Source organism: Vespa crabro, chromosome 25, assembly GCF_910589235.1.
Source record: "Vespa crabro chromosome 25, iyVesCrab1.2, whole genome shotgun sequence".
Taxonomy (NCBI): Eukaryota; Metazoa; Arthropoda; class Insecta; order Hymenoptera; family Vespidae; genus Vespa; species Vespa crabro.
Window position 1 is genome coordinate 3,205,934 of NC_060979.1, and position 11,430 is coordinate 3,217,363.

Sequence of the window (11,430 nt, forward strand, 5' to 3'; positions counted from 1 at the left end):
ATATATTATATATATATATACCGCATTTGTAATATTTCAAAACATACGGAGTATTTACCAATTAAGCATTCCTTAAATATCTTACAATTTTTTTTTCTTATTCATTAAATCTATACAAATTTAAAATATACTTTTATACTAATACATGTAACAAACACAAATATAAATAGAATTGTGATATAAAATGAAATTAATTAAATAACAAGTGTACTTTATATAAATTTTAAATAACATTTTTTTCTTTCTTTTTTTTTTTTTTTAATCTTTCGTAATAAATATAATTTACGTACATTTCTATTGTTATTTTATTGATTTTTCAGCATGCTTAACCTGTACTACTTAAACGTTTAATCTCATAAAAATGATTTACTTGTACTACTTAAATGTCCGACACTATAAGACTGATTCGATTGTACTACTTTAATGTCGGACCATATATCGATGTCCCACTTGTACTACTTAAAAAATGTCTAAGAAAGAAACCGATTCTTACTGTACTCTTTGAAATATAAAAAAAAAAAAAAAAAACAAAATACCAGAATTGTCAAAGTCAATTGAAAGTTTGTTTTTTTATCGACATACAAACTATCATCGAGTTTAATATCTACTTATTATTCATCGAATTATTTTTAATTATTTAATATTATTTTGCCATTTGATTAATTTTTCTTTTCCCTTACGTAATTTTTATACCATTTTAAATGTTAATTCGAAATCGATTGTATTCGATATATCTCGAATAATGATATGCGCAGATCCGTATGCGCATCGCATTGACGCTGCTGCAGACAAGTATTCTAGATTTTGACATCATTCGGACCGATATATTCTGCAGACAAAAAAAAAAAAAAGAAGTATATTTGCTATTATCTAAATTTTATTTCAATTAAAAAAGTAATACAACGAATCAAATATATATATAATAAATATTATTTCTTGTTCAATATTAATTTATAAATTAACAATAATTTAATAGAATAAACTTTTATTACATACAATATTGTTATTTTATTATTATTCTGTCAGAATATTATAATAAACAATGAGTTCATTACATCTTGGAAAGGGTAAGCTGTGCGATGGTGTAATTTTTATTGTTTTCAATTTAACAATTAATGTTAAATGGGTTTATCGTATTACATAAAAAATAATATATATTATTTTTTATAGGTTCTACTAAACCGGCAGAAATCGAAGGACAGGCAAGATTATATAGTATGAAATTTTGTCCATACGCTCATAGAATTCGTCTGATACTATCCATTAAAAAAATTCCTCATGATATCGTCAATATTAATCTAAAAAACAAACCGGAATGGTATTTAGAGGTATATAATGTCTTATCATTCTTACATTTATATTAATAATATTTAATCAAATTATTAATATAAAATTAAAAAATAGATTCATCCAGAAGGAAAAGTACCAGCATTTGTTGATGCAGATGGTAAAGTAATCGTTGATTCAACCGAAATTGCAAATTATATAGATAAAAAATATCCTCTACCAGAATTATATCATGAAGAAACAAAAAATCGTGATTTAGAATTACTCGAACATTATTCCAAGGTAATTTTGATAATTAAATCTTTCTATCAAGTATTTAAATTAATTTAAAACAATGATTGATATTTATAGATTATCGATATTTTTTCAAATTGTATACACGGTAAAGATTCAAGAATGTTGAATGAAATAGTAGATGAATTAAGTAATCTTTTGGAAGAATTTGAGGACGAATTAAAAATGCGCGACACAGATTTTTATGGAGGTTCGTATAAATATAATAATTGTATTATATTTTCATTTATTACATTTAATTGTTTACAATAATTTTTTTAAGGTAATGAACCTAAGATGTTGGATATTCTTATGTGGCCATGGATTGAAAGAGCAAAATCATTATCATTAATTTATAAACAACCTTTGAATGTTGATAAACAAAAGTTTCCAAAAATTGTAAGTATAACTATATACATACATATCTCAACTAATATATATATATATATATTTTTTTTTTGTTTCGATTTAACAGATGAAATGGATTACTGAAATGAGAGCGCAACAATTTGTACAAGAAAATGCATGCTCTTATGAAAAGTTTGGGCGACTTATCAACGAAATGAAATCTTCTGATATTGATTTCGATGCTATATAAAGAATGTCATCGAAATTTTAGAAAATGCTTTTACAAATACTATAGACAGATAAAAGAGAAGAACTAAGAGAGAGAGAGAGAGAGAGAGAGAGAGAGAGAGAGAGAGAGAAAGAGAGAAAAATATTAATCATTATTATTCCTAAATAAACTGCTGTATTATTATCTTTTTATTTAAATAATCTATTCTAAGTCGACTTTAAATAAATAAAAAAAAAAAGAAAAAAGAAAAAAAAAAATAGAATAAGTTGTTTAAAGTAAAGAACTGAAAATCAATTCAGTAATTAATCGTGATACAATGACAATATATAGAACATCATGCTTCAGAAATTCAGTGATATTTTTTTTTTCTTTTGTTTGTTTGTTCATTTCTCAAATATTTAGCATAGTACTATAATGGTATAAGAGATACAGACTGTAAACAATAATGAGATTATCAACACGTGATCTTCCTGTTGCTCCAAAAAAATAATAGGCCCTTAATCTCAACAGTCCTTTTTTCTTTCCTTTTTTTCTTTTTTTTTTTTTTTTTTTAAATTAATAGCGAGATAAGACCTCCTAATTATTCGAGAGCAGAATTAATTAATTGATTAATTATATCTTCTCTGAGTCCCTTCAATACTTATATATATATGTATAAAATATATATTTACATATACAAAGATAGAAACGTCGTGGCAATATTATCTAATGTATTATTCCAATATAAATTAATCTACGTAGAATGAATTTCTTCTATATTCAAATGAGCAATAAATCTCAATCTCATTTGTAAAGCAGGTCTCAATCTACGAATAATACATTCGACCTCATTTTTCATCATATCTCCAACGAACATATATTTTATGTGATATCTATAATATTTAATATTAAGGTTAACATTGTTAATAAAATAATAATTTGTTTTGAAAGATTATTCTAGTTTTAACAATTCAAAAAAAAAAAAGGATACAACAAGTCACAAACTGGATCCATATATTTCAAATGTGTTTGCGTACGATCCACTTGTTCTAGCATTTCGTATAAACTAACTGCCAGATCAACTATACAACGTGGTCTCTCAGCATTAAATCTCGCTAAAGTAGGTCCAATTAAATGGCAAGCGTATATTAATTGTTCTTCGCTATTTACCACAGGTTGAAGTTTTTCTTTAATGAATCTAATAAATATATATATACATATATACATATATATATATCTCAAGAATTATTAATAGAATAGAAATCTTTTTAATATCATTTTTTCATTTTTTCATTAATCAATTTTTAATTAATTATTTATTAACTTACTGCGGCATCGTTGTAATTTGACCAGCTCCAGCGTGATGCCAAATTGAATGTGCCAATGCAAGCATATAACTGTATTTATTTTCAAGTAAACTATTATGCGTGATATTGAAATTAAACATCTGAAATGGTGTTAAATTATTATACTGCCAATTTGCTAAACCTGGACTACTTATAATTTCTACAAGTCTATCATGTAATGTAGACCAATAGCATTCCGGTAAAGCAGCTAAAAGCAATCCAACACAATTTATCCATAAATGTATTTCATTGGATGGTACTACGGTATACCTATTATAATATAAAAAAAAGTAATTAATAAATATATTAAACGTGTATGATATAATTTAATGAATTAATATAAAGATTTTATTATACCCTTTAGCGACAACATCGAGTAATGAATTTGCAACTAAATTTGGTGCTACAGGAACAGCCATTAATTCTACGCATGTAACATATAATGCGTGTGCTGCTGGATTAGGAAATTCATTAAATCTCCAATCGGTGGCTGGGAAATGGGCTGTACCTGACATTGCTTTAAAATAGATTTTTTTTTTCAAAAATTAAATTTTAATATCTATAAATCTATACTTTGTAAATTTCTAACAAAATATATTTATCACTTACTTTCTACAATTCTTTGTACAAGTCTAATATAATAATCCAATTCTGGTACCCAAGTAATAGCATCATCGGCAGATCGTGCCATATACATTTGATAAGCTTCAGATAATGCCCATCCTGGTGCTCTAATTTCTCTTAATGATCCAAGAACAGCAGAAACTAAACGTCTTTTTAAAGGCGGTCGATCTCTTAATTTACGTTCATAATAATGTAATGTATTATACAAATATGTCACAGGTCGATCTATAAAATAATAATAATAATAATTTTACACTTAACTTATTAAAAAATGTATATATAAATTTGTTATAATAATATAATACCAACCATGAAATTTATATAAACAACCTAAATGTTCTAATAATATTTCCAAACTTTTTGTTACAGGTGGTATCTCCAAATACCTATGTACAACTATATCAAACACAGGTAAAAATCTTAAACAAACATTTCCAAAGTATACAGGTAAACTTTGATATTGACTAGGTCCACCGCTAGCTTGTTCCATTATACCTTCTGGAGCAAACTTTTCTGGAAATTTTCTATGAAAGGCTAAATGTTTTTCGTGCCAATTTGATTGTTTCCAATGTTCAGGTGAATTTTCTTTAACAAATTCTTGAACCCTATTTCTAAATTCAGCTGCTTTAAGTAATAATAATTGAATAATAAAAAAGCATACTTGTGCTTCGCTACCTTCTTGAGTTCGTAAAGCCTAAACGATAATAAAGATATTAATCCTTAATATATCATTTATTTTCTAATATTGATACTTACCAAACAAAGAACTAATCTATCTATTGTCACTATATTATATTTCCATATCATGTCATTGATTGTATCGACACATTTATTAACATGCTGTCCACCAACACTATTGGCAAATTCAAATACTAAATAATCACAAAACTTTCGAAGATGAGCTGATAATGCTCTTGCTCCTATTCTTTCTAATATCCTGTAAAAAAAGGAAAAAAAAATATTTATAATAACAATCAATAAAATAATAAATATATATAGATGTTATATAAATATGTACTTATATGCGATTGGACTAATGCGATCAGTCTCGAGTATCATCTTCCATAAAAGGCATAAAAATAAAGGAGGTGTGCCAGGTACAGAAAAATGAGCTATTATATCATTTTCATTGCTCATAGATGCCCAATTTCTATATTCCTCTTCTACGGCTTTCTGAAAATAATTTTTTTTTTTCTCACAACATCATTAAACTTCCTCTAACGAGAATTACCTTTATTTGTTGTTTATTTTCTTTGGCGACGCTATTTTGTTGAAAAAATTCACTCAATACAGGTGGAAAACATTGTAAAGTATGATTAGCCCATGAATGAGGTGTATTTTGCATGATAGTATTCAATAATTCTTTACACCAAGTACCACTAAGACTTTCTGCTCCAGTACCTAATTTATAATACATATAGTTGCAATAATAAACAATTTGTTATTTATATTTATAATACAATTTTAATTAAATTACCTGTTACATGCATGGATCGTGCTAAAGTTAGAACCAAAGCTCTATTAAGCTCTTCGGATTCCGCAGATACAAGTGTTTTAGGCTCCGATAAAAATCTAGACAATTGCGGTTGTACTTCTGCCGAACCTAAGCCGGTAATTAAACGAAGAGCCGTACTTTCAACGCTAAAAAGAAATATATATATATATATATATATATATATATATATATATATATATAAATTAAAAAAATATATACAAAGTATTTAGAAGATGATTAGTTTATAAATAATACCAAAGATGAAGCTGCGTTTGATTAGTTTGTGGAACAGCAGCAAGACTATGAAGATGAGATAAAAGTTGAACTCTATAATGTGGTTGTATATGGTGCATTCTATAACTGAACATTTCCAATAATGTATATAATGTTCCCCATGCATGAGACTTAAATACTGTTGGTAATAATTGACCTAAAACAAAAAAAAAAAAAAAAAAAAAGTAAAATATGTAAATAATCATAAATCATAAGATATTCATAATGTTTATATTATTATTATATTTTTAAGATATACGTACTTATAAAACCTTTTATACCAAGACTTTCAATTTCTGTGTAAACCAATAATCTACTATAAGTCTCAACCAGTGCTGGTGCCAAGGCCATATTACTTTTTGATTGTGCTAATTTGATGACATGAGTGACAATACTATGAATCAAACTCATCTTAGAATGTACAGTCAATGAATCTAATATTGACATTGAAAGTGGTGTAGTTGGACCACTTGCCAAAGCTGCATTATTTTGTAATGTTTGTAAAGGCTGTTGCTGTTGACCCTAGTTAATTAAAAACAGAATGTTATAAAATATATAATAGAAATATATAGAAATTTAATTTACCTTTGGATTGCCTAATATAGTATCAACTAGTGCTGCCATTGGTCTACTAAAATATTCTTGATTTGTTGAATATGCGTTGCATAATAAAGCAATGCGATAATCTAAACCCATACAAAGAGATGTGTTTGGCATAACTAAATGCTGCAAAAATCTAAAATATATAAAAGTCAGAATATTAATATCTATATATGTAAAATGTTATAATTATTTAAACTACTTTTTAATTATTTTCTTACTCATGATGAATTTTTAATGTATGCGGAATAGGTCTGTGAATATTTGAATGTTCAATTTGAGCCTTTTTAAGTAAATGCATCCATATACATATAATAGCCATTTGATGCGTACAAAGTGCCTGGGTACAATCTGGTAGGGGTAAAGGTTCTTTCTCTGGATACAGTAGATCGTATAATTTCAATACAGGTAAAAAATTTGAAAGCTGAAAATATTTAGAATATTTATTATCTATTAATAAATTTTTAAATATATTTTTACTTACCGGATTTCGTTGAATACTTCCAGAAATAAATTGTAATAAAACCCACATTAAGTGATCTCTTCCTTTTCTTAATTCTCTACCAGCCAACTAAATAAACATTTATATAATATTATAATTTTTATACACACACACACACACACATATATATATATATATATATATATATATAATGTAAAAAATATATGTCATTAAGGAATTAATTATACTTTATCATGTATCGCCATTACGAGACTTGGAAAAGATGCAAATTGGAATAGTACAAAATAAATCAATTGAGACGAAAGGTGTAACCACACCCAATGATTAGCGACAGTCCCATCTGTTCCTTCAGCTGGTAAAGGATCATTTTCAGATCTTTCCATAGCCAAAATAACAAGTTCTACTAATTGCTCTTCCAGTACTATACATCTTTGCTTATGCTATAAATAATAAATGAAATAAATATTTGTTATGCATTCTTTTTTTTTTTTTCTTTTTTTTTTTTTTATGCACACATACTTGTTTCTGAAGACCAAGCATTGAGCATACCATGTCTCTACTATAAGGTTGCTCTAAAACGTATCTTAATAACTCGGTTTGGGGTTTTAGTAAATCTTGATCATATGGAAGATTTCCTTTCAATGAAAACTTTAATGTAGTAGGATCTAATAACCAAGGATTTATTAAATGATCGGCATAACCTGTATGTTCTACGACAGGTAACATTTTTGAATGTCCCACAATGGAAACCATTTGTGCTGTAGTTCGAAAACTTTCCACAAAATTTGATAATAATTTCGCTAATTTCTGTAAAAAAAAAAAAGAAAAGAAAAAACACTTATCAAATATTTATATATTATTTAAACTTATCAATTCTTTTTACTTACCCAATGTGGCCAATTTTTATGATCTGGATAAGCCTTTTGAATTTCATTAACAATGAAATATCCTGGTAACAAACAGGCATTTCTATCAAAAATATATTCAATAACATTTTCTAATGCTTTTAATTGTGGCTGAATAGATGCATTTAATCTTGCAGGTATTGTTTGAGCTTTTTCTATACAACCCTATAATAATATATTAAATATATTTATTTATAGAAATAATTATATTATTATAATATTAATATTAGATATAATAATATTTACTTTCATTATTTCTCTGACCCCTTTGTAATCTACTCCTCCAATAATATGTCGAATAAGAAGGAAACATTCTACCCAAAAATCTTCTAATTGATATTGTAATTTATCACAGTTTAGAATACATTCGCATACTAATCTGTAATATTATTTTATTTAATATATATGTTTTAAATAGAATAAATAAATAAATAAATAAATATTTTAATTTTCATATCACCTCGCTGGTAGAACATTTGTCGAAACCAAATTCTCAAGTAACGATAATAATAATTGCAAACGTCTGTGATTTGTCATAGCGGCTGCCGTTGTGAGAAACTGACGTATTGCATTTTCTTGTTGTTCGACCGTCAGATCAGTCATTGCAGTTGTTAATTCTGATTGCCATGTCGATATTTTTTCTTTTTCATTGTTAGGATTATGTACAAGTACGCAACTGAATGCTTCCTCTATGGCTTCCACTTTCTGTAAATACATCAAGATTATTTTAACAATAGAAATAATCCTCTTCATTCTGTATATATATATATATATATATATATATATATATATATATATATATATAAATAGAAAATTATTTGAAAATATAGAATACTTACTAAAATGTCGTTTACTATATTTGCTATTTGTGTATCACTGCCCATGTTTATTTGAAATATTTTTTGTTTCTGTCTTAAAAAAAGTAATAATAAACTAATACTTCCAATACTTATATCACCAAAAGATATATATATAATAATCTTGCATTATTATAAATTAAAACTCTTTAATTGTATATTCATAATTATAAACAATGATGCAAATACTTCGTATTGTCGTCATATCAACATAACCATATTCACGCTACTGTTTTCCATTTGTAAATGTAGAAGATTTTTTTTTTACACGTGAAATAAGACTATAATTGTGTGTAATGTAAAATATAGTCGATAGAGGCGCTGTTGTCACTACTGCCATTTGTTGAACACACGTTGTGGATATCAATAAAAATTCGAGGTTATATTATTCAAATTAAATATATCTTTTCGTTGTCATTATTATTATTTTTTTTTTACACTTAATATTATCAAATACAAAAAGAAAGAAAAAAAAAAGGAACAATTTCAAAGGCACAAAATCATTAATGAAGGAATAACATTTATATAATTTTCTAACCTTTAATATTTTATTCATTTGCGATAGAACTCTTTTTATTTTCATTTAATTTATTTTCAACAGACAGATAAATTTCGTGCCATAAAAGATTGGATAATTCTTCGGAATCCTTTTCATCTTTGGCAAAATTAAAATGATGTATATAGTCACTTTTGTTAGTTACATCTGATAATATAATAAAGAAGAAATAATTTAATGTGATGTGAAACAAATTATTATTTAATAATAAAAAAGGATACATCCTACTATATTGTCCTTTAGATTACTATAATCCCAATGTATACCGGTCCACTCTTTATACATGCGAAGTTTTTTCCTGAAAGATATAAAGCTTAAGTTAAATCAATTATATTTATTTATTATTATTTAAAAATAGCTATATACCTTCCTGTTTCTAATAATAACTGATCATGCTGATTTGGTTTAGTATTTTTTAAAAGATTTTTCTTGACCTGCAAATTTGTATTTTCTTCCATAAATTTATTGTATTCCGCTTTTAATTCGGCCTGAAAACATTAATTTTATATACGTAAGTATTATGCCTGTATAAAATAATTCACATTAAATAATATAAAAGAAATATAACTCATTAAACTCACAAAATGTTCATTATGATTTGACAATTCTTTGTTTTTCTGTTCTAAAACTTGCTGCTTGGTATGAATATCTTCTTTCAATATTATTAATTCAGACATCAAATTTTCAAGTTTTTCTTCATTTTCTAAAAAAAAAAAAAAAGAAAAGAAAAACAAGATACAATAATTAGAAAAAATTAATCTTTCAAAAATCTTTGAACAAATAACATTTACCCTTTAATTGTTGATCTCGTTCATGTATAACCTGATTTACTTTCTTTCCACGTTTATTTATTATCTCTCCAAGTTGTGCCACAGTAATACTCTGATATTTATCTTGTAGATTTTTTATTTCATCCATTATTATTTATTTGATGATTTATTTAATTGAAAAAATTCGCTACCTTTCGTTTGAAACGCGTGCGACTACAGCGACATGTACGGACAAAATATAAACTACGAATACAAATGGAGAATCCATTATGCGTTTATCGTGCAATTTATAATAGCGTGCAATTTCATAATGATTCAATGCTGGATTTACGATAAGAGCATAAAGAATAATAAATATGATTAACGTATACGTATGATAATTAGTATATAAGTTTAAGAATTTAAAGAAATTATCTTTGAGTGTAATTATATCCATTTATTTGTCTAATATTTCAAGGGATTTAAAAAATTACAGATATGAAATATGCAGACATTCGCTCAGTAGTATTTGGATTACATGATTTACAATTAAACTTCGCAAGTAGTATCGGCTCAAGTCTCACTACATGAAAATTGTTGCATATAGAGAACCACGAGCTGACATTCATTCTAATTTACTCTAAATTTCACGTTCCGTGATGCTATTTCTGCTTCAGGAGCTTCATACTTCTCAATTAACATTCTTGTTTTCCAAATTTTGAATAATAAAAGCGCATTCCTTCATAGAACTTTTAGTTCGCGATTAATTAAAAACTATCGAAAATATTAATTTATAAGTTTTCGCGTTTAAAAAGAGTTTACATGTTCACTCATCATATGGTTTGAATTAAAAAATAATTTTCCTTTAACACAGTGTTGCCAATTTTTAACAAATCTATTATCACATTTGTAAATAATCATAGCGATTGGTCAACGAAAGAAACATTATGATTGGCTCGTTGTATGTTTGCGAATGAATATGATTGGTTTATTACTTTTCTCATTGTATACAAACATTTCTAATAAATATATTAATAATTTTCTTTGTAGAATATACGTATAAGAATCGGTATTAAGGTTAACATAAGTACAGAAAGGAAAATTCGACCACATGAAAAGGGAACCTTCATCGTGATGCATTAATGGCCGCAAATAGATAACTAGAAACAATAAATAATACTTTCACTTTCTTCGACGAGTTTATTTTAGTGTAATTGTAGTGATTAATAGTGATCATGTTGTGCTGAATTAGTGTGACATTTAAATTGTATATATACATATATATATATATATATAAAATTGTTATTACGAGATTCTTATAGTGTTATTTGACATAAGAATCTAATCTCTTCATTCGATCGAATTTTTTTCATATAAACAAATATAACAATGACAGTATAAAAAAAACAAAAAAAAAAAAAAAAAGAAAGAAAAAAAGAACTATAA

At 26.0% G+C, this 11,430-nt stretch overlaps 3 protein-coding genes across 4 annotated transcripts; 1 reads left to right on the plus strand and 2 right to left on the minus strand.

Annotated features, from left to right (window-relative positions):
* The first annotated feature begins 783 nt into the window (after nucleotides 1-783).
* Nucleotides 784-2,485, plus strand: LOC124432368 (pyrimidodiazepine synthase-like). The gene is made up of 6 exons (XM_046981285.1): nucleotides 784-1,067; nucleotides 1,171-1,328; nucleotides 1,405-1,569; nucleotides 1,639-1,771; nucleotides 1,844-1,959; nucleotides 2,036-2,485. Exons 1-6 carry the CDS (start codon nucleotides 1,043-1,045, stop codon nucleotides 2,156-2,158), a joined length of 720 nt encoding a protein of 239 aa, XP_046837241.1. The 5' UTR covers nucleotides 784-1,042; the 3' UTR covers nucleotides 2,159-2,485.
* A 134-nt stretch (nucleotides 2,486-2,619) lies between these two features.
* Nucleotides 2,620-8,964, minus strand: LOC124432365 (mediator of RNA polymerase II transcription subunit 23). Of its 2 annotated transcripts, none has more exons than XM_046981277.1 (21): nucleotides 8,662-8,964; nucleotides 8,283-8,527; nucleotides 8,069-8,201; nucleotides 7,805-7,987; nucleotides 7,437-7,724; nucleotides 7,145-7,357; nucleotides 6,939-7,025; nucleotides 6,676-6,878; nucleotides 6,440-6,590; nucleotides 6,118-6,376; nucleotides 5,837-6,011; nucleotides 5,564-5,727; nucleotides 5,318-5,475; nucleotides 5,105-5,259; nucleotides 4,843-5,023; nucleotides 4,396-4,780; nucleotides 4,072-4,311; nucleotides 3,820-3,979; nucleotides 3,445-3,732; nucleotides 3,108-3,314; nucleotides 2,620-3,009 (listed from the first exon to the last, which is right to left on the minus strand). In XM_046981277.1, the coding sequence occupies exons 1-21, from the start codon at nucleotides 8,704-8,706 to the stop codon at nucleotides 2,871-2,873; spliced, it is 4,059 nt and encodes a 1,352-aa protein (XP_046837233.1). In that variant the 5' UTR covers nucleotides 8,707-8,964; the 3' UTR covers nucleotides 2,620-2,870. The 2 variants fall into 2 exon arrangements, with proteins under 2 accessions (XP_046837233.1, XP_046837232.1); XM_046981276.1 differs by having other exon boundaries at nucleotides 5,318-5,487; nucleotides 8,662-8,963.
* A 253-nt stretch (nucleotides 8,965-9,217) lies between these two features.
* On the minus strand, nucleotides 9,218-10,232 carry LOC124432369. The gene is made up of 5 exons (XM_046981286.1): nucleotides 10,027-10,232; nucleotides 9,817-9,938; nucleotides 9,602-9,723; nucleotides 9,457-9,533; nucleotides 9,218-9,382 (listed from the first exon to the last, which is right to left on the minus strand). The coding sequence occupies exons 1-5, from the start codon at nucleotides 10,151-10,153 to the stop codon at nucleotides 9,228-9,230; spliced, it is 603 nt and encodes a 200-aa protein (XP_046837242.1). The 5' UTR covers nucleotides 10,154-10,232; the 3' UTR covers nucleotides 9,218-9,227.
* Nucleotides 10,233-11,430: the final 1,198 nt, after the last annotated feature.

Bases quoted from the DNA above. Each gene is read 5' to 3' on its own strand.
- LOC124432368 (XM_046981285.1), top strand. From the start codon at position 1,043: ATGAGTTCATTACATCTTGGAAAGG. The intron at 1,329-1,404 runs GTATATAATGTC...ATTAAAAAATAG, and splicing joins AACCGGAATGGTATTTAGAG to ATTCATCCAGAAGGAAAAGT. The intron at 1,960-2,035 runs GTAAGTATAACT...TCGATTTAACAG, and splicing joins AACAAAAGTTTCCAAAAATT to ATGAAATGGATTACTGAAAT.
- LOC124432365 (XM_046981276.1), bottom strand. From the start codon at position 8,706: ATGGGCAGTGATACACAAATAGCAAATATAGTAAACGACATTTTA. The intron at 6,012-6,117 runs GTACGTATATCT...TTTTTGTTTTAG, and splicing joins TGGTATAAAAGGTTTTATAA to GTCAATTATTACCAACAGTA. The intron at 5,728-5,836 runs GTATTATTTATA...ATTTCTTTTTAG, and splicing joins CAAACGCAGCTTCATCTTTG to CGTTGAAAGTACGGCTCTTC.
- LOC124432369 (XM_046981286.1), bottom strand. From the start codon at position 10,153: ATGGATGAAATAAAAAATCTACAAGATAAATATCAGAGTATTACTGTG. The intron at 9,939-10,026 runs GTAAATGTTATT...TTTTTTTTTTAG, and splicing joins ACGAGATCAACAATTAAAGG to AAAATGAAGAAAAACTTGAA. The intron at 9,724-9,816 runs GTGAGTTTAATG...TAATGTTTTCAG, and splicing joins CAAATCATAATGAACATTTT to GCCGAATTAAAAGCGGAATA.